At 28.5% G+C, this 23,974-nt stretch overlaps 1 protein-coding gene across 1 annotated transcript in view; it reads right to left on the reverse strand.

The window, feature by feature from the left end:
* LOC123273461 (serine-rich adhesin for platelets-like) overlaps window positions 1–21,715 on the reverse strand; it is a 110,632-nt gene extending 88,917 nt beyond the window's left edge. Inside the window, exon 1 of the mRNA XM_044740870.1 lies at window positions 21,011–21,715. Within this exon, the coding sequence (XP_044596805.1) occupies window positions 21,011–21,137 (127 nt within the window). The 5' untranslated portion in view covers window positions 21,138–21,715. The remainder of the gene's footprint in view (window positions 1–21,010) is intronic.
* Window positions 21,716–23,974: the final 2,259 nt, after the last annotated feature.

Genomic DNA, 23,974 nt, shown 5'->3' on the forward strand with positions numbered 1-23,974 from the left:
GAGTGGGCGTTCATTCATGGCTAGCCACTTTCCACCTGACCAATCCTAGTTTTATTTTTTTCAAATTATTTATTTAACTTATCTCCATCTGCCTTTATTTACACAGTCGGTAAGTAGCAACAAAACAGAATTAAACTCTTCACTTTCAACGGGATTCCGGAAATAGATTCAACGTCCAACGATCGTGAAAGTTGCTCAAAAAAATAATTGCTATAATTCTTCAATTCCATTTAACTTTTATCTAAAAACTCTAATTATTTGATTGATATCAGAGATAACTAATTAAAGTAATTAAGTGGTATATTATATATTATTTATGAATTTAAATTTAAAATCGAAATCGAATTACAAAAGGTATTTACACGAACAAGAAAACTGGATTGTCTGAGATCAAGTTTAGTTGAGAGTTGTCTCTGATTTTTTTAATTAAAAGTCTAGAGTTTTTGTTGTTGGTTGGGAATCGAAAGTTCGATGGTTAATATATATGTTACTCCAGCGGATATGGGCGCCACTTCCGCTAACATCCAATCCCATCCGCAAGTAATTGCTACAAATTAAAACTGTGTAGTGTAGCGAGGAAATAAGAAACTTAAATCAAAATTCAGTTTTAAAATTTATTTATTTGCAAAAAACCGAAAATTTTCTTATTGATTTAATATTAAAAATATGATTAAAATAATAATATGATTAATATTTATTTGAAAATTAAGCTTTAAAAACTCTATAAGTAAATCTTAAAGCTAGAAAATTATACTCGAAATTATAAAAATTTATTACACTGATAAAAAAATTAATTTGAATCAAGGGAAAAACTTTTGGTCCAAAAAAATTATTTCAAAGAATTTCATCAAATTTATCTTTTTTATTTATTAATTTTTTCCTCTTGAACCAAATTAATTTTTTTTTTATTAATTTAGAATTGCATTTAATGAAAAAAATCATTTAAAATTTTAATCTTTTCATTTTTTCTTGCTTACATATTTTATTAATATTAATCTTTCAATTAATTCTCTTAAGCGAAATATATTTTTCGACAAGTTAATTAAAAAATGTCAAGATTATCCAAAAATCAAATCCAAAATAAAAATTTCTAAAAAATCTCCTAGAAATTAGAGTAAAAAATACAGAAGTTGAATAAAAGTAAAGGCGCGGTACCTTTGAGAAGCAAGCCAGTCTTTTAATTTGTGGATTTCAATGGGCATTCTCTTACTACATACTCCAAGTACAAAACGAATAAGCGTGAGAGTGGATGCTTCTTCCGTGTGTGGCGTGTTCCCTAGTGAGAGAGTTTGCTGTCAACGCACAAGCTTACAAGGCGCCTTCTGCATCTTTCAATTCATGTCAATTCCGCACGACTATTCTACTCCTACATACGCTCTTTTATTTACAATCCAGAAACAGCAATCTATATATTCCCTCGATGTACAATTTACAATAAATAATAAATAATAATTACGAGCGGAAAAATTCCCACATAGCAAACATAAACAGGTTAACATAAATGTTACCGATGAAATAAAAATGAATATCGTACAATTTAATATTTTAATGGGTAACTATTTTAAATTTTAACGCATGTTAGTTTATAAAGCGATAAATTCCGAGTAACGAGCTACCATGTTACAGTCCGAGCCTTGATTATATTTCCCAACTGAACTTTTATTAATGTACGCGTTTCATTTGCTATCGAGTTGATATTAACCGGTACGCTTGTATCATCTGTATTGGATGTTGCGAATTTGTATGATTATTTTTATTTTATGTGTGTACGGATAAATAAAGGGATTGCAAAGTGGAAGTATCGCGGATGTTCTGCAAGACAGGTGAGACGGGGTCTGGGTCGCGGGGTCAATCTCGTGCGTCGCAAGTGAAGTTCAACCTCGAAAACTTATGTTATATACATGAGCGAGGAGCGTGTATATTGTATAGATTCTATATTGTATATAGGGGTACGATAAGAAACGCGGGACATGGCAAGGCTAGACACGATGTAAACGTGATGCTGAGACGCGGGTTACAGGTGACAACGGACAACCTAGTCTGGGGTTAAGACCGTCCATGTTGCTGACACTCGTTATTTTCTTAATATATTAATCAAGTGATTAGATAATTTCATCATTTTTCAGGCTGACTATTCATTTATTTAAAAAGATAAATTCAATAAAAATCATTTTCTGCACTGATAGAAGGATTTGTTTATAGTTAAAAATATTTGTTAATATTTAATAAATAATTAATTAAAGATCACTTTTTAGTCCTTAACAAATATTTCTTAGTATTTAAAAAGATTTATTAATATTTAATAAATGAATATCAGATTTATTAAATACAAATAAATCATTTTAAATACTAAGAAATATTTTTTAAGGACTAAAAAGTGGTCTCTAATAAATGATTTCTTAACTATTAAAAAATATTTTTTAATACAAATAAATCCTTCTATCTATATGGAATTATTGGAATTGTAAAATGCACGAAAAAACAAATTTCTTGCACTAAGAAAATTTTAAAAAAGACAAAAATTATTTTGGAGCAAGAAGAAATTTTTCGACTCAAGAAAATTTTCTCAGCTCAAAAAACTATGAATTTATTCAAAAAATTTTCAATCCCAATATTTTCTTGAGCCAAAAAAATTTGCACTCCAGTCAAGAATTTTTTTTTTCAGTGTAAGAAAAAAAAGTTTGAATCAAGTTATTTGGAATTTTTTTATCGAAATCAATTTATTAGTTGTTTATTTGCATTTTTGTCTTCATTTATTGAAATTTTTCATTGATAAATATTGATACTTATTTATTTTTACAACGCTTAAAATATTATGATGATTACGGCAATTAATAACGTTTATTTGAGTATAAACTTACACAAGGCTATTTGCCACTCGTGTTTTAGCACACACACTTTGCTCGTTGCGTAGCCAATATTTTTACCCGCTCAGTTACATAGTTAAATAAATATTCAATAGATGGCATGATTAATGATAACATATGTTTATATTTATTATTAATTTAATGTTGAGAGCGTGAGAAAGTTTCAATAAATTGAGTATGTTGCAAGTCAACAATTTGTTTAATTAATTTCGACTGGATTAATCGAAATAATAATTGTTTTCCTCATAAAAACAATCATTTTGTCTTTTATCCTAATTTTCTTTCCTCGAAATTATTCTAACAAAAAAATAATTGACTTTTAGGAAAAAATAGTGAGTAACTCAAATGAATTTATAGCTTCAAACTGTGATAATTACTGGTAATAAAAATTTATTGTACAAATAATTGGATAATTGTTAACGTCTCTGTTTTCATGGCCACTTAGACTTGGAGTTAAATAAATTTTATTTTTGTTTAAAAAAAAAAACCGGAAAATGATTATTTAATAACCTTGTAATTTTAAGAAAATATTTTGTTTACCTAAATGTCTTTGGCAATCAGATAATTTAGGCACTTAATACTTTTAATTATATATTATCATTATACCTTGTCATTAGAATTTCATTTTCATTTACTTTCCGGAAATGTGGTCACGATTATAATTATAAATGTAAATATTGAAGATTTAAAAACAAAAATAATTAAAATTTATCTGAGTCATTTACTTTATAAAAAAAAATTTAATAACATTGCCGAAAATACCGAGGATTAGAATAGTAAATATTATTCTGAGGATGGAGTTGATTCAACAAATTTTTCCGAGATCATTCGGTAAGCTTACGAATAAATTAGTGTTATTTTATGTGGAAAAATTCAAATTTAGCTTGACTTGAAATTTTAAATGCGTCATTATAAATAATAATACACAATGCGGCTTTGGTCTATCCAAATAACGAGAATAATTGTGTAATATTGCATTAAACACATTTAATTAATTTTTTCTTTTAAAAAAAAATTTTTTTTTGTATATTTTAATTTTGGGTTCAAACTCGATTTTTTTCTAAATTAAAACAAAATTCAATCTTATTTTTAAAAATTTTATAAATTTTTAAAAATTAATTTAATTCGGTAAAAAATATGATTAATTTTTTTTAACAAATTAAAAATTCAAATTTCGAACTCAAGAATTTTTTTTTTCTTTAAATTTATTCTATCGGAAAGATTATACAGAAAATTTTTTGTAATTTTATATTTTTCTGAACTTTATTAATTTGTTTTTTAATAAAAATGACTAAAAGCAAATATTAAAAAAATTACACTTATAAAAAAATTAACTTGATTCAAGAATTTTAAATCTTGATTCTAGACAAAAAATTTCTTCAAAATGATATTTTTAAATCAAGAATTTTTTCTAGAATCAAGTAATTTTTTTTTATCCGTGTAATTCTTCACTCTCGTTTTAAATATTCAATGCTTAATCGCAAAAAACGAATAAAAAGTCTTGAATTAATTATTTTAAAAAATGTATATTTCGGGTAAAATTAATTATAGTATGATAAAAAAGTGATTGGAATAGTGAGACAAATTATATGGTATCGAGAAAGTATTTGATGATACTGTATCCAGTAACACCAGAAGAGACCCCTTGAAAGCCTTGGGAGAGTAATGTCAGTGTCAGGGCCATCGGTCTCCCAGAGTTAAGTTGGGCAAAGTAAAATAACTAAAAAACCAGTTTCAATGTCGAATGACGAGAGTGGAGACATACCACGGGTCTACGGGTCTCTGTATATAAAAGGTATTATACACAAGGAACACCCAGTCCGGTTCTCCCCATGCACCATCATTACGTCTTTTTAAACAATATCACTGGTTCAATGTTACGTTATTATAAATATATATAAATATATAATGAAAGGGCTGTGACGTAGCTTCGCACCGTCGCACGTGAACGCGTTCCATGTGATCAGTTTGCCCGATAATTCGAGAGACAGTTCTCCTTGCCCGATAAATATCAGTGACGATCGATTTTGACAGCCGGGAGAACAACCAAAACTAATTATTACACTTATATGTTCCGACGTACCTTTATACATCTATTTATATTTATTTTTATATTTTTTAAAGAAAGGTAACGTATCATTAATTAACGAGAGCGGCGACTTTCGCTTCTTCCGCAGTTTTTTGTTAAATTGCCCGAGGATTATTTTTTTAAATGAAATAAATAAATAAGAGAAAAGGAGAATGGGATAAATGTTCGTCAATTCATTTTTTTATAATTTATTGTCAAGAATTTAATGAAATTTTTAATTTTTACTTTAAAAAAATTATTTTTTTAGATGCAATTATAATTTTTTAATTTAATTTTAATAGAAATTAAAAACTCATTTTTTTATTAAAAAAAAAATTATAATTAAATTTTAAATAAAAGAAGAAAACTTTTTTTTTATTTTTTAGGTCTTTACATTTTTTATTTTCATCGCAAAAATTTTAAATAAAAAAATAAAATTCATATAAAAAAAAATTGAAAAATTTTTCCATTTTTTAGGTTTGAATTTTAAATTTAAATTGCGGAAATTTTATCAGAATAATTTAATATTGACCTCAAATATTCGATAACAATAATAATAATAAAAATAATAATAAAATTGGACAAGAGTGTCGGTATCGTGTGTCAAGTTCAATGCTCCTGAAGCTCTAACATCCCCTGGAGTAACACGAAACCATGAACTGTTGGCGCGGTTACAAGACAAGAGACGACTACAAGTTGCCTAGTGAGTGAAGAGAGTGTGTCTCGTGTGAGTACCTCGTCTGGTATCTCGCTCTTTTCCTGGACGATCCAGAGCAATAAAAATTAACAAGTTGAGTAGAGACCTGTTTCCTATCTCAAGACCGGCATTAAATCAGAATACTTCTCTGACGACTACGCAGTTCTTCTTCTTCTATTACCCCCCACCATCCCCATTCACCAACACTGTAATCGCTATTGCCATTATCGATGCATCACATCGCTCTTTTTTCCGCTCGTGTCTCTGACCAGCCAAACTGCAAATTTTTCCTATCCTTCCACTTTCAATCCCTCCCCTTGGTGGCAAAAAATATGAACAATTTATATTTATAAATGCAAGTCAGCCACACTATATAAGGTAACTCAACCAATCTATTGAAAAACGGAGAAGATTCTTATGTTTCTTCAATAAAATATCAATTTTTTTAAAAAAACTTATACGTTTATAGAAATATTGAATAACTTTGCCGTATTTTTTTTTTTTAATCATTATTTTTTCAATTTTTTGACCTGTAATACCGTTTTATACAAGCCTGGACCCATAACCTGTTAAAAATTCTATAACAATTGTTTTTTAGGCTCATAATAAAATATAATGTTGATACTTTATCAAACAATCTTTAAAATAAGATTGTAAATAGTTTATCTAATTAAATTAATCATAAATAAATTTAATAATGAAGGCTTTAATCCTTGAATTTTTTAACTTTTTTCGTAATAATCAGTAATAAATGTTCTATTTTACCGTCACTATTACTTTTAACCAAAATTATATTGTATTTTACACCTATAAAAATATTTCTTATGTCTGGGCCCATAACCTGTTAAAAATTACCTAAAAATTCTTCTTTGGGCTCATAATAAAATATAATGTTGATACTTTATCAAACAATCTTTAAAATAAGATTGTAAATAGTTTATCTAATTAAATTAATCATAAATAAATTTAATAATGAAGGCTTTAATCCTTGAATTTTTTAACTTTTTTCGTAATAATCAGAAATAAATGTTCTATTTTACCGTCACTTTTATTTTTTAATCAAAATTACGTTGTATTTTTATACCTAGAATAATATTTTTTATGTCTGGGCCCATAACCTGTAAAAATTCAATAAAAATATTGAATAATTAATTATAATAATAAAATTTACTACAAAAGAAAATTTTTAAGGCTTTTTCACCATCTAACTTTGTAAATTGAGAATGTAATCCATCAGTATGTCCATTAATCGGTCAGGTCTCTATTTCCAGCTGTTACATCGATCCATTATGCATCAGAAATCGATTTATTTAAGCATTTAACTTCAACTGAAAAGAGTTTACGAGTGAAGTGCAAAAGATTTCCTTCTCCGTAGAAAAAAAATAAAGAATAGCCAGTGGATTATTGCCTTATTGGAGTTGAAACTTTTTGAGCTCTGATTCAACTTGAAAGTTGAAGTTATCTTCTATAGTTACTCAGCTCACCAACTATTACTGAATCGGGATCTTTAAACAGCTTTGCTCGTGTAGTTGGGTGCTTTGCTACGTGTTACGTTGTTTCTTGCGGTTCTTAGAATTACATCGAACCCTCAACCAGCGACTCGTGTTGCTCCCGAGAAACAGGAATTTGCGCTTAAGACTTTTTACCTTATTATTTCTTATTATCTTTCCATAAACGTACTTCTCATTTCTTACTCCTTACTTATTTATATTTCATAAATATAATAACCCGCGAACTTTTAGTCCTCAGTGACACACGTCAATTTTCCTCGCGTGGGTGTCATAAATAAAATCTAAAAGGCTCGTAATTAGTTTAATTGTGTCTCAAGCCTTAAATACTCTAATTTTTCGGTGATTAATTTTGTAATTTTAAAGTTATACTCTATTCTCGTTTCAACTTTTCCTGCACTTACTTGGTAATTTAATATATATATATAAAATAAAATAAATTGTGATTGTGGGATAGACAAGAGTCTTTGAGGGAAGAGAAGAGATTCTTCTTGGGGAAAGTCTGTGTACATAACACAACTCATTCTCATCGCACTTTCATCGCTCGTCAAATGCTGACCCGTCGTCGACAGCATAACAGACAACGGCAATCTTGAATAAAAAATAGTCACTTGTCTACTGTCTTATGTCTACTGTCGTTAAATTGCTGGGAGTAGTTATGCACATTAAGTCGCTTTTTTATTTGTTATAATAAAGTTGAATTAGATTTTAAGTATGACGTTACTAGGAAGAAGTTTTTATGCTTCGCAACATGGCAGGTGCGTGCATATAAATCTAGAGTATTTTGATTTTATTTAGAAATTAAATTAAACCTTCAAGATTTTCTGATTGAAAATTTTGATTATTTATTTATAAATAAAATGAAAGTTATTGTTGTAATTTAGTGAAATTTAAGGTAGTACTACAGGTTTTAGAATTGACGTTCAGAATTTAAAGAAATTTGGCATATTGGTACTTTATAATATCATAATTAAGCAGTAAAATTTTTGGAAGCCTAGCAAGTCCTGAAAAAAAGATATTAATATCTACATATTTTTGCTTTTGCCATTGATCCTTTATGGAGAATCACAGACTTTATTTTATTTCACAAAACTGGACGTTCAGATTCTTATAAAAATCAAGACAACGAGAAAAAATAACATCTAGAACATATTTAATAACCATCAGTATCGTTTCCAAGAATATGAGAACATTTATTAATAAAAAACATTGAAAATTTATCTCTGTCTCTCTTTCTCCAACATGATTTAGTATCGGGAAATCTACTACGTTAATCAAATGAGGTTAGGTTTTGGGATTTGACTCTTGTGGTAACGGTAGTACTACCTTAAAATAAAAATTTTAGTATAATTCATCATAAGAAGTTTATTTATAATTTAAAAATTTAATTTTTCGGAAATTTACTGATAAAAAAAATTATCTTGATTCAAGAGAAAAAATTTTGAATAAAAAATATTATTTTGACGAATTTGATTTTTAAAATCAAACAAAAAAAATTATTAAATCAAGTGAAATATACTTAAAACTGGAATAATTTCTTAGAAAAATTTTTTAATCTAATTAATCATTTTTATCAATGTAATAAAAAATTATTTGGAGTAATTTATAGCAAAAAAATGCATATCTAAATTTCACAATTTAAACTAAAGTACATAAACTAACCTAGACACAAAACGATAAAATCTTTTTAGAGAGAATCTAGCCGGGAAGCATAAGAGCCAGCAAAAACATCTCTACCTCTGAAATTAAAAATAGTAGAGCGTCTTAGCTCGTTGGAGTATGGAGTGGAGCCAATTTTACTCATTAAGCCTAGATTCCTGCACGAAGTGGAACTACTCGACGTTGTTACACACGTCCTGGGAATAGATCCTGCTAGAGGATAGTGTACTTTGCCTACCGACAAACACGACCAGCAAACCACTCACCCTCTGAATTACAACTAGGAAAGCTAGACTGAGCCTTTATCTCAATCTAATTTTTATTATTTTGCTGCACGGAACGGAGCTATTTGCATTAATATTATATCAAAACTAAAAAATCTACAGGCAATAATAAATAAAATTATCCAAGTGACCCAGTGGCTTCTGGGCTGCGCTACAGAGTATGAAACATCGCGATATGTCTACCTTGATTCCCTAATCCTGCATAATCCTGATCCTGAATAAGTAATATCCCTATCTCCTATCTGTTCTTCTCTCTATTTTATTTCTTCTTCTCGCACATGGGTATAATAATAGCACGTGTCCGTCCAAAGATGGTGAATCGAACGCGTGGGATTATTCCATTCGCTTATATTATATTACATTACATTGCTGTTGTCGTTGGACTCCAAACAACTAAACGTTTTATTTCTATTCGTTGGCAGAAGCTTAGTAACATAAAGGTATATTATATGCACAGTATTATATTATACCGTATCCATATATCGGCTACTGCATACGCACATGTGCATATACGTTGAATTATCTGCCGCGACAATCGTTGCCGCTGTACTGGACAAGAAGATATCATTACGGGTAGTATAGACCCGTGAAGCTCAACACAGATGTCTCGAGGTGGGTATAAGATATAATAATCATATTTAAATTTAAATATTTTCATTGGGAATAATTCTCAGTCATTTATTCACCGAGCATTGGTTCATTTATCGTTGGCTCTTTGGTATTAGTATTAATATTAATAAATTATTTTATTTTATCTCAACAATAAAGGATGTCTGCTCAGTGATAGCCGAGTATTTGAATAATAAAATAGTAATCTCAACTTATTTGCATTAGAAAGTAACGTGCTTTTTTAAGCGGATCTCCGGCGTGACTTGTTACTTGCTTTTATTTTATTATTTTGTTTTGTTTATTGTTAATAAAAAGCAAATACTCTGCTTACACACTTCAGTTGTATTTGTCATCATTATTCGCCTTTGTAATTATTTTTATTAACGACCGCGGTGACCCGAGAGTCAATGCCGCGCGATTGTCCGAAAAGATCAGGATAATTAGTATCATTAATTATTCGAGAGGACTTTGGTGTGAAAAGGTTTGGTTATATTTTATTCAGAAGTTAGTGTGAAATTTTTTTATAACTTTTAAAATTTTATTTATGAATTTTGGTTTTAAATTTTAATTCTGACTAAAGGGTGAAAGATAAAAAATTCATAATAGCCTTCTTTGTAAGGAATTAAATTTCCTACAAAAAAAATTTATTATCAATTTTTTTTTATCATTAATATTTAACCCAGAATTTTAATTTTAAACTGGCAAATAAAATTTTTATTAGATTGCTCCAAAAAGTTATTTCTTAAAATTTAAAATTCAAATTCAAGCTCTAGAATGAAAGATAATATCAAAAAATGTATAAAAAAAAATTTTATAGAAAATTTAATTCTCTACAAAAAAGATTTCTTATCATTTTTTTTTCTAACTCCAATATTTAACCCATAATTATAATTCTAAACTACAACAAAAGATTTTTACAAATCACAATCGTACTCAAGGGTCAACGTTCTGAGAATCCCCGTCGTGCGAACTTTTTTCCGATGTATATTATTTTTAAATCTCTATAATCCCGAAGTACAAAGCCGGGACCCGGGGAACTCGATCGACGACCTCTGAACTCGGCTAATCGGTTGAATCGATGCCACGGCGTCGTGAGTTACCTCAATATGCATCTTCACACTCTCGATCTCCTTTTGCACGATTGGAAGAGACTAGAGGGTTGTCCGTAGCCTTTAGACCAGTGAGAGTGTATTAAATTTATAAAAAATAAAAAATTTTAAATAATTTAACTTGCATTCGTATTTTGTATATTTAAATAAAACTCAGTGTGGGTCGACGACTTTCTCTGGAATAGAAAGGCCCTGACTCATCCGCAAATAAAATTTATTTATGTTTACGCATGTTTATTATAAACCCTTGGCATGTACTTTGTATTAAATTTATAAATTTATTAAAATATTTCCAGGAATATTTTATAACAACTCCCTTAAACCTGCCAGAGTTCCTGAAATTTAAAAACAAAAATAACCACTATCTATTATCTTCACTCGAAAATTACCGCGGGCCTGTACTGGCATATAAATATAAGAAATTCGTTCCATTCGAGCTTCAGGCATAGCTGCATTCATACGACAAAAAAAAATAAATATAAAAACGAGGTTTTTAAATTCTCCGCGTTTTATCCCGGTTATGTCACATTTCCTGCAAGTGGGCCAAGAGCTTTAACCTCCTTTGTTGCCTCTTACTTGTATTGTACTGCACCAGTCACTCACATTTTTTCACTTCTACTCACTCTATTTTCTTACACTCTTACACGCTGTTAATATGGAATACAATGATAAAGATGTTGAAGATAATAATAATAAGAATAGAAGAGACTAGACGTACAAACAATCCCTTTCAGCCTTATCTGATCCCTTTGTAAACCGTGACACACACACACATATATTATACTCATGCTCATCACTGGTTAACTTTTAAATAATTCATATTTTTAATTCAGGTTTTAACTTTTCTAATCGGAGTATCAAGAAATAATAGAACCACTTATAGTTTGAGATTACGATCAAGTAATATGAGTGATTATAATTTTAGTTAACATTTAAATTTTAATTATTATTAATTTTTTTTTTTAACTAACATATTTAGTCTCAGCCTTTAAGTGTTTTTATTAAAAATAAATTATACAAAAAATAATAATAAATTCTATAATAAATTTTCCTTATTCTTTCAATTATAAAAACTAAAAAAAAAATGAATTTGATTCAAAATAAAAATTATTAAACCAAAAATATCATTTTGAAGAGCTTGATTTAAGTAAAAAAATTCTTAATTTTGACCTAATAAATTTTTTTTTTTTATTTAAGTAAATTTTACTTGATTTAAGATGATGAAACTCTTCAAAATAATTTTCTTGGTTAAATAATTTTTCTCTTGAATCACATGAATTTTTTGTAGTGTACAGATTATAAATGATTATTAAAAAAATTAAAAAATTTTATTAATGATTTAATATTTACCATATAAATATCCCTGACACAAACGTTTTCTAGTTCTCTTAACTATATAGATGATAAAATAAAAATTTTTTCTAAAGAATGCCTTTAATCAATCTCAATAATTAATTTTACTTAAAAAATTACTAATATCGACGGTCTAATTAGCAATGTGTCTAACTCCTTATTTATTAGAGGGTGATTTTTTAACATTTTGATATAGCAATAGTGCAATTATAAATTATTTGAATGATTTAAACCAAAATATTATACCATTATTAGATATTAATGACATTAAATGGTTTTTTAAAGGGATAATAAATTTTGAACTAATTGTTTTTTTCGTATAAATGGAAGATTCTCTGAAATGAGTTAGACAATTTGCTAATTAGAACGTCGATATACGATCATAGCCGGCATAAAAATGCACAAATAATGAATCCATCGAGCCTACGAGTCCAAAGTCCGAATTCCAGCTATGAGGATTCAATTCCCAGTAAATGACTAACCCAATTCGCGGATAAAAACGAGAAATTAATCGTATCTTTATCGTCGAAGGAGCTGGAGAGTTAAGTGAGTAAGCGGTGAAAAACGAGCACCTGGAGTGCATATTATATCGTCTGGCGGTTACCTTCGAAACAAAGGGATGCCACCAGAGTGAGTTACAACTTGGAAGCAAGCCCGTGATGCGGTTTCAGGAGGAGAGGTAGAAAGCCGAGCAGCTAACTGAAGGATTAAGGAGCATAGCAAGAACATTGGCATTGGTATTGCGGAGCAGAGGAAGACCCTTTCCGCTTTATGCTCCCGTGAGTCAGACCTTAAATTGTTTCTCGATAAAAAAATAATGAAACTTAAATTCAAATTAACGGAAAAATAAACGAGTCCAAGTCCAAGAGTACGTAACATTGCATTGGGCTCTGGAAAAGATTAAAAAGAAGAAGCAGATGATACGATTGCGATGAAATTTTCAATTAGAGGTGAGTAGATCAGTGGGATCCAATTTACCGGACACAAACACGGCGATTACATCGTGCAGTTAATATAACTCTGGCGCGTGCATCTACACTAATTTAATCTAACGAGTTATTGGTTATAGTTATATATACTTGATAGCGTATAACATACACCATACAACATACAACATATATATAATATAATAAGCATCACTCTTGGCTGTTGAATGTTAGTCTGCGGTTGTAGATGTATGTTATAGAATCTCACGGGGCGAATCTCTCGTTAACTCTCGAGGTCGCGGGTTATGTCTATCATATTGTTCGGATGGTTGTAGAATAGCGTATCCGTAATAGCACCGCTATAACATTGTTTGTACTCAATATAAATTTATACACAGCACACAATATACTCTTTTATTTAGTTGGTGGTTGTTTGTTATGTGCTGAGTTAACTATAAGTATAAACAACCAGAGAGCATCAATGCATGCTTGAGATAACCACTCGTAACCAAATAAAGGGGTGGAGATAACAACATGGAAATAATATAATAACAATGTAAAATGCCCAAGTAACCGCCTATCATCATAGATTTAAATCTAAGGATACCATGAATATATTATACAATTATTTCTATATATAAATGCATAGATATTTTATGATTGTAATTATAAATACGGAGATAGGAATTTTTTTAATGGTAATTGAGACTCGCAGGGAATGGAGATTATAGATTATAGAAATGGCTTTTATGCTAATTTTGGATTTTTATTTAAAAAGTTATTAGTTAATTGAAATGTTTGTTGTTATTTTAAGTTATTAAGTTTACTATGGTAGATTATTGTTTTTAAAGAAACGTTTATTTTTATAATACTTCTTTTTTAAGGAATAATTGGGTTGCGTCAGAATACGCATTATTTTAGATAAGTGTTTGTAAATTACAGAGTAAAAGTGTTAAATTTTTTTGAATTTAATATGGTGTTTAAATTAACTTGATAAAAATTTAAATTAACTTTAAAATTAACAAATAATATATGATTGAAAAATTTTAGAAACTACAAATTTAAAATTTTTAAGAATTACACTTTAAAATTGAATTGCAGTTAAATTGTAGCTTCAATATTTTAGGCAGAAATTAAATACTAAATTTTTAAAATATTATTGTTTACTAGCTTCAAAGTTCTGTGACTTTAAAATCTAATTTTTCATTAATTGATAAGAAATATCGACAGTCTAATTAGCAATTGGTCTAACTTCTTATTTTTTAAAGGGTGATTTTTTAATTTTTTAATGCAGCAATAATCCAATTATAAATTTTTTGAATGATCTAAACCAACCTATTATACCTTTATTAGATATTAAATTGTTTTTTTAAGTGATAATAAATTTCTAACTAATTGTTTTTTTGTACGAATGAAAGATTCTCTCAAATGGAGTTAGACAATTTGCTAATTAGAACGTCGATATGGTAAAATTTATAAGAAACTTTTTTGTAAAGAATTAAATTTTCTACAAAAAAAGTGTCTTATGATTTTTTCGTATCAATATTTCGGTCAGAAATTCAATAATTATTATTAATTTTTATGATTATAAGAAAAAATTTTTATGTAAATTAAAATAAATCTGCAATATCACAAAATAAAATCAAAAAGTTATCAGCACCGCCATAAAACCTAATCACTGACTTTGACATTTAATTAATCATTAGAATAAAACAAAACCATGACCTGGTATTTACAAAATAATTAATTTAAAATCAATAATGAATATGCATTTATAAATGATAATAAAAATGAATTAAAAATCTAATGAGAGGTTTTTAACGAGTATAGTTGTTAGTGTGTGGATGTACAGAGTAATATAAAGACAGTACAGGAAAGAAACTTTCTAATTAGGTGCGAGAGTGCGTCTCTGCACACCCACATGAGCACATTACATGTAATATATAATGAGCGGATTTGTATGAGCTTAAAGTATGCGGGAGCACGTGTGAGCGCGTTGTTACTTGTAGCAACGAGCGATACTAGTTGAGGAGTTGAGTTGAGTGGCGTATGAGCTCAGAGGAAACGTCATTTAGCAAGTATCCTCATTGCAGAGTCAAGCCGTTACGCTTACTGAGTATTTAATAAAATATAAATAACCAGGTAAAAATAAATAAAGACTAAGAATAGATTAAGAAGCAAGATTGGAAATTGTTATTCTTCGGTTTAACTACGAGCTGCAGGTGCATTTATATTATTCTTATTTATTTTATTTATTATTTGTATTAGCGGGTGCCGAGTGTAGAGTGCAAAGAAGCAATCGAGGGACTATCGATTAATTCGAAGAGGAGTGTAATGAAAATTTTATTGGGTATTTTATCACGATTTATCGCGATCTTGTCGCTTCAGTTAAATATTATATTGTAATATAGTAATGCATAGCATGTATTTTATACATTTAAAAATACATACACAGAAGATGAACACGAGTAAGAAATAAACGTGATTTTGTTAAGCAACAAGAAGTTTAAAAACCGGGAGCGACTTCAGACACGCGATCATTTCATTTTAAAGTTTTTTTGCACTAGACTAGAATATATTATATTATATGAGACTATTGGGATCTTTAGGATACAAGTAGCTTAAATTTAAGACCTCTGATGAAGAATGAACGAGATAAAGTAGGCTTGATTTGATATTTACATCATAAAGTCAATTTTATTATGTTTTTCTAATTAATTAAAATATTTAAAAGTTCTGGGGGACAATAAAAAATATTGCGACTGTCTAATTAGCAATTAGTCTAACTCCTTATTTTATAAAAGGTGATTTTTCGACATTTTGATGTAGTAATAGCTCAATTATAAATTACTTGAATGATCCAAACCAGAATATTATACCTCTAATAGATATTAAATGGATTTTTGAAGTGATAATAAATTTTTAACTCATTTTTTTATCGTATAAATGGAAAATTCAAGATTCTCTAAAATGGAGTTAGACAATTTGCTAATTAGAACGTCGATTAGATGGTTATTTTATTTGAAAATTTAATAAATCAGCAAATGGAACCTTTCAAATCCAATTTTTATATAAAAGAAAAATAGTTTGATTTTTTGGATAAATAATTTGCTTAGAAAACATTTTTATCATTAACACAGTAAATTTTTTAATGCAATTTAAAAAATTTTTTATCTTGATATTTTTAATTTAAAAATGATTAAATGTCTCTGATTTTTGTAAATAACAGCAATAAAAGAAGTTAAATTAAAAAAAAATTCAATTTTCAAAATCGTGACCATTAAACAAGTAATTGTATTCTGATTGTTTGTTAAAATAAAAATTTAGAATTGTTTTACCCTGATGTTAATATTCATATCACAAGTCTACCTTGAATAGTCACATTTTTCGCCACTAGATCGCGTATAAAGATTCAAAGGGGTACAAGCTTGGCAAACACACGACCAGGTCTCTGGCGTGTGATCAGGGCGAGAAGAATGTGAACAAGAAACACACGGCGAAACAAGCCTCAAGAGTGTCATGCTCACGTTTTTTTAATACGAGTTAATGACTCGGGGAAAGAAATAAATAAATAAAAAAAAGTAAAAATACTTGAGACTCATTCTCATTCTATTCCATAATTTAGTTATTTTTTAAGCGCAAATGCTCCCCGGTCTTTTCATTATTTTTATTATCATTCTTAGAAGGGGTTTTTATTATTCGAAAGAAAATAACAACAACAACGTTATTTCATTTATTTTAATGCTTTTTACCCAAGTGTAGACAGTATTGGTATTTGGTACTTGGTATGTTATTATATTAATAGCCAAGTTTCATGAGCGAACGAGGAGGTAATGATAAGATGATTTTTCTATAGCGTACTTTATACTACTGTAACTGGATTGTACTGAGAGATTCTGATTGGACATCGGCATTTCGTACGGTTCGTACTTAGCTTATTACTTATTTTTCTTTATCGTCTTCAATTGCCGGTCTTGTTTGTGATGTTATGGAATGAGAAAAATAGATCGGCAAGAATTTTTCGTTACTGGATAATTAATTGTGAAATATTTTATCTTTAGTACGGTTGATTTTAATTAGAGAAATTCAGAATTATTTTTAATGAGGGAAAAATTTTTTTTATACAAAAAAAGTGACGAGAAAAAAAATTTTTTTTAACTCCAATTTTTTGATCTTAATAAATTAATTGAATTTTTGTTTAAAATTTCATAAAAAAATTACTCTAATTAACGTTAAAAAATTATTTTAATATTAAAATATAATTTTATTAAAATTATTAACTAGAGTATTTTTTTATAAATTATTTTGAAGTAGAAAAATTAAATTTTTCTTATTTTTAATTATTAAATTTTTGTATACGCTAAAGAAAAAAATTAATTTGATTCAAAAGGAAAATTCTTGAATCAAGAAATTTTTTTTTCCAATGCACAAACGCAATATTAAGAATAATTTTAATAATCAGCTATCGATTATTATAAAAATTAAAAATTATTTCTCAACTCATTAAAATTCATTTAATTCCAATTTTCAATATCTACTTACACTAAAATTATAATCCACCATATCTATAGACACATATACTTAAAAAGGTATATAATAATATAAACGTCATGACACACAGCATTATTACAACAGAAACCGGTATAAATCGGACGATAAAATGCAACGCGGATTTGACTATTGAAAAATATAATATTCAACGAAGAAAATTACGCAGGAAAATGTTATACTTTTTTTTATCTCCTTGGAATGCGCGCTGTTCAAGTGAAATACTATGTATATTATGTATAGCATACGGGTTATAAAACACGACGCAATGTTTTACGTCAAGAGCGATTTGGTGCGTCGACCGGGTACGGGTACCAGGTAAGTATAAAAACTCCTAACTATTCGTTCTTCATGTAATGGAGAGTAAGAGCTGTATTATATACCGCTGAATATAGACCAAGACTATACACCCGAGTTTAAGTAGCGAAGAGTCACAATTTTAATGTGTATCCGGTTTAGTTGCAAGTACTTGCACTTATACTCAATGCAAGAGTGAGAGGCAGCCCAAATATAATAACAATGATACTGAAAAATAATAATATCATTTTAAATGAAGTAGAACGAAAGCAACACCTTCCCTAAGAGATTTAATGCCCCTAATTATGGCTCTACTTGCCAGAGGAAACGAGGGTGTTACTGCACATTCTTTGGTAATAATTTACTGGATTAAATAAATAATTATTTAATTTATTTTATACATTTTTTCTTCATAAAATGCCATAAAAAATTATTCTAGAAGGTCAATAGTGAAAACTTAATTTAATTATTTCTTTGACAAAAATTAATTAATTTTTTTTTTCCAAATAAATTGTAGAAAAAAAATTTTTCTAATTTTTAGTTGGATAGAATTTGAAAAATCAAAAGTTTTTTTTTTATAAATTTTTACTAAAACAAATTAAGACTAATCTTAGTATTTATAAAATAATTTTCAATGAGTTTGTATGTATTATTTGCAAACAGTACCGTAATTATATATTCAAAAAATTTTTACAGCAAAAAATTTTGAAATTTTTTTTCGTAAAATAAAATGATTAAGCTTTACAAATGAATAGTTTTCTCTGTAGGCTTCTCACGCGGCTTCATGGTACATTACGAGTGTGTACTCGTCAATAGAAAGTGAATATACCGTGTGTATATCGCCCTCGCAAAAGGATTTTGCAATCGGGAACCGACCACCTGAACGCTCATCAACCTGTTACTATATATATTTATATATTTATTATATCAATATAAATATATACTAACACATATAAAAATAAATAATACATAAGCATAAATATAAATTTATATTGTTCCATTAAAAAGAAAATTTTATTTTATTTTATTTCTCTTCCTCTAAAACTCCCAGAGATTTAAAACTAAAAATTCGAACAAGAAACGGTGTCATGGGAATGGAGAATTTTATTACTAAAAAAAAAAGTTTTTTAAACTTTTGTCGATTCGATAAAAATCTACCTGTCTGTCATAATCCTGAAATTACCGTAACTTTTATTGTTATACTCCTGACAATTTAATCTCAATTATCTCGTTAAAGCAAAATAAAATGTTGAGTCTAATTGTAAGAACGCGCGCATCTTTTGGGTGTAAATTAACCCATAAAAATACAATTGAAATTGAGAGTGATATAAATTACGAGAGCGACATTTTATTGTATATTGTATATTGTAAGTTAACAGTTGTAACACATCACATGTCGATGTGTTATTATATTATTTTCACAGTCAGTTATAATATAAGAACTCTTTTCTCAACAAGTGAAACTTAATAACTACATACATATTATCGTTATGTTACTGCACGGTTGAATTTCTAAATACTATTCGTTGAAAATAAATATAATGTATTGCTTCCATGTCTGATGGTTTCAATTTTCCATATCAACAGTTACCGAGCTATCAATGAATACATATGTCAACACAGCTATTTACAATATTAACAAAGTAAAAAAGTTACCTAACAATTTTGTTCAAGAAAAATAGTATAGACGCATCAATAGTCCGACTAAACAACTATATTTTTCACTTATAGTTGTCGCTAATTATTTTATAATTTTCATAATAATACATTACACGCCTGTGTTGCTTAAAAAAAAAATTATTTACATATTAATTGTTTAATTTTAAGAGTTTAAATATAAGTCATACTTTTCAAACTGAGACAAGCGTTGAAAAGTATTTAAATTATTTCATATTATATAATTTCCATCCAGTTTAAGTTATTAAATATTTTTTTCTTCTACTAAAAATTAATTATTTAAAAAATTACTATTTGTAGTAAACAAATAGAAGTTATATAATTAAATTTAATTTAATGTAAATTATAATTTAAAATTTTTACAATGAAAAAAAAAAAAAATTTATAAAGAAAAATTTTTTACGACTTAAATCAATGAAGCTACACATTTAGGCAATTACCATTACAATACAAAAAAAATATGAAATATTTTACGGCTTTTTAATACTCTTGAATACATGAATTTAAAATAAAAAAAGAAAATCAAAAACATCATTGCTTTTAACGCATAACAATCCCATAAAAGTACAAAAGATAAGAAAAATATTAAAATGCTATTAATACAACAGCAATAAAATTAAATTAGCAAACAAGAGTTTGCTTTATATATTAATTAATCGTGCTTACATTAATGCACTCATAAAATTATAAAATGAACGCAACCCAACAAAAAGCATCTTTTGTTTACTTTAGCTCCAATTTAAAATTAATAAAGTATAATAACAAAATGGATTCTATCACAACACAGGCAGCTCAGTGCAATGTAATAAAATGCAAAAGTTGGTACTTTCACGCGAATAGAAGGAATAGAAGGCGAGAGCAAAGGCCGCGCCGCTCATACCGCGTATAATGTACAGCCTGTGTGCTCTACTCGTGCTAATGTAACAAAGTTCAGACGTTCACCATCGTCATCGTCCTCTCTCGTCGTTCTCTAGCTTCAACATAAACAGCAATAACAGCAACACAACAACAAACTAAATAGACTCCGAACAAACGACTAGACCACGATATTCCATGACTAGCTCAATCTCACGTGACCCACCACTCGGGATAGAATCCTTTTCCTTTTCTTTCATTTATATATTTTATTTTATAATATATATATATATTGTAATTTTTCGTTTTATTTGTTGTTTGTTATTAATGCAACTATTTATCTTTTCCGTTTATTATTTTTTACCAAGACATATAAAATCTCATAAATCATCCGCATCATTTAGATTTATTATTAAAGTAATAACAGTAAATCTTTTTCAATAAACATCCACGCTGTTGGCTTTATAAATATCCAATTAAATAAATAAATAAGTAATAATTATTACAATAATATTCCCGATTATTATTAAATTAATTAATTAATCCTCATTACCTTTATCAACCGCCTGACGATCTTTAGTTGTCGCGACAAGTTCATCCCGCAGCTGACTCGTTGAATTCCTGATCCCAAGAACCAGTAGAAATAATGTCGTGGTGAGCACCAGTCGAACGAGCATCATGATGGCGTGATAAAAAATAATTTAACAGAATAAAACTAAAATAAACAATCACAACATTTAGAGCTCATATAATCGGAGCCCATAACATTACATTCACTTCGTTTAAATTACGAAGCGCGGTCCCCGTCATTACATTTTGTTTATTTATAATATTGTTAATATCGGACCAACAAAAACAACTCCAATAATAGTTGACCGGTATCCAATTTTAATTTAGAGTACTTATTTCCGTCCAGAGTACTTTAGAAAACTTACTTTTGAAGTATAATTCTCATCTGTTATCTTAATCTTAATTTATTTAATCATTTTGCCGTAATGTTTATAAAACATCCACTGTCCACGTTATTTTAATTGGATCAACCGAAGAAAATACAGATGTTATTAAATAACTAATCTGTAATTACGACGTATTACAACTGTTTGTTTTTTTAATGTCAATTTAATATTTATAAAACTTTTATCATTCCATTTGACATATAAGTATTGTTTTTAATTGTTATTGTTTTTTAAACAATTATTTACACGAGCTACCTGTATTTTATAAGGAAGCGGTTGGCGCACAAGTCCATGCCGCACTGCTGAAAATCGTCAGGTGTTTTCAAGCGACCGCCACAAATCGTAACTCGCGCCATCTGCCATCCTATCACTTTATTAAACTTTTACCTACAAACAAATATATTCTTCTTCATTATTATACTATTACTACTACAATTACAATTACAATTGCAATAGCAATTACTTTAGATTTTAAAAATGTAAGCGTGCATGTAGGTACTCACCGATAATAAAATACCTCGACAGAAAACCACAGTCATATAAAATACCCAGGGGTATTGTGTTGTATTGTATTTTCCAGCGTTTCATTCATGAGAATTATTCTCGGTACACGTTTAAATTTATGTTAATAACTAGCTATTAAAAAAATGTATAATTTAATCATGACCGAGTGAAGAAACGATTAATTGTAAGATATTAAAATTAAAATTAAAATTAAAAAAAAAAAAAGTTATTTAAATTAAAAATAATTTTTCTTAGTTGGTTAGTTTCATTAGTAGCTTCTTTAATGTAATGTGAAAGCGCAACGTTTGTTAAGTTTTAAGTTGCAATCGGAAAAAGAGAATGACAAAGGAAACGGATCGACAGATCGCGTGTCGTATCGCGGATTGTTGCAAAAAATATCACTAGGATAGTCCACACTTCCTGCACAATGGACTATGTCCCGTTCCCAATAGTTAATACTTTCGTAATTTTTTGACGACACATCCGATGCGCTCAACGTTTACCTATGCTTTATTTAAAAAGTTAATCGGTTTTATTTAAACTTTTTATTTTAAAATAGAAACAAAACAAAACAAGTCCGTGGCTTTTGACCCGATATTTTACGTAAATACAAACAAAAAATCCGATTATTAATTTTAATTGTAGCTTTCTAAAAATTAAATATGTTTTAAGACACCTACTTTCACGTCTAGATCCAAAAGTACGCAAATATATATAATAAATGTATATATGGGATCATTGAACACATGAAAGGACGAGATTAAAATCGGATACTAAATTATTGAGTCGGCTGAAATGAATCTCCTTTCAAATTGGCCATCGGTCAAGGCGCAGCGACTTCTTGTGTTAGCGATCGTCCGTTTCGGGCACACGATCATTCAATAATCTCTCTAGAATTCCAAATCGGTTGTTAAAACTCCGGTCATGCTTGCAATGATAAATATAAAAAGTATAACCACAACAAAAATAGACTAGCAATTTAAACTCAACTTACCGATTCATCCACACGCTGCATACATCGCTAAATTGGAATGTAATCGACACTATTATTGCGTAATCACGATCCACGTATGATTAAAAATCTTGTAAAACTAAACCCATGAAATTGGTTATGAGTTCTGCAATTTTATTTCCAACACGCGGAAAAAATAAAAAATACACCGGCGAGTAGGTACCGAGAACCGTGGAGCATGAGGAAAAATAATAAAAAATGAAATAAAAGAGTAGAATAGAGTTAACTTTCCATACAAACGATATATGGAAATCATATGCATTAATGCGTACACATGTCAGGATCTTAGGTGCAATCTCTGGTGCTGATACTGGTGGTCGGTTGTGGTGAAGTTGGAAAAATAATTTTACGAGCGTATTGTTCGGTTAATATCTCCGTTCCGTAGCTGTTGCTTTGTATATTTTTATTTATTTTTTTTAGATTATGTATTTTATATTTATTGTAACTTTTAAATGAAGTTAGGATATATATTTGTATATGTATATTTCAGGATTATGACTCAGGATTTGAGATTACTGCGGTTCTCGAACCACTGAAGGTTCACAAACTCAAAAAAGTAATATAAAAGTGAATAAATGAATAAAATATATTATTCTTTGGTTAAATTTATTGCCAAGTGACTACCAGAGGGAGAGAATGTGCATCACTTGACAGTAGAGAGTGTTAAACGGTATATTATATTATATTATATGTGTTCATTGAACGCACCGAGAGTTACTCAATGTACTTGTCGTTGCGTTTTTATTTCGTAACGACGTACAAGACAGTGAAGACGATTGTCGGTAGTCTTTGCTTCTATACGAATTCATTGGATCGACATCGACTCTTTAGTTTTAAAGAATTTTTAAAATAATATATATATATATATAGAAAAGGTATAATTTATATCCTATCCAGCAATCGATTCTTTCAAAATCGAATTTAAAAACTTGTTACTTGTGAAATATAAGTACAATGATAAAATAAAAAGTACTTTGTTAGTTTAAAGTTGAAATAAAATATCTTGTAGTGCTTTTACGACGACAAAATAGTTAAATAAATTACG

Source organism: Cotesia glomerata, linkage group LG10 (assembly GCF_020080835.1).
Source record: "Cotesia glomerata isolate CgM1 linkage group LG10, MPM_Cglom_v2.3, whole genome shotgun sequence".
Lineage (NCBI taxonomy): Eukaryota > Metazoa > Arthropoda > Insecta > Hymenoptera > Braconidae > Cotesia > Cotesia glomerata.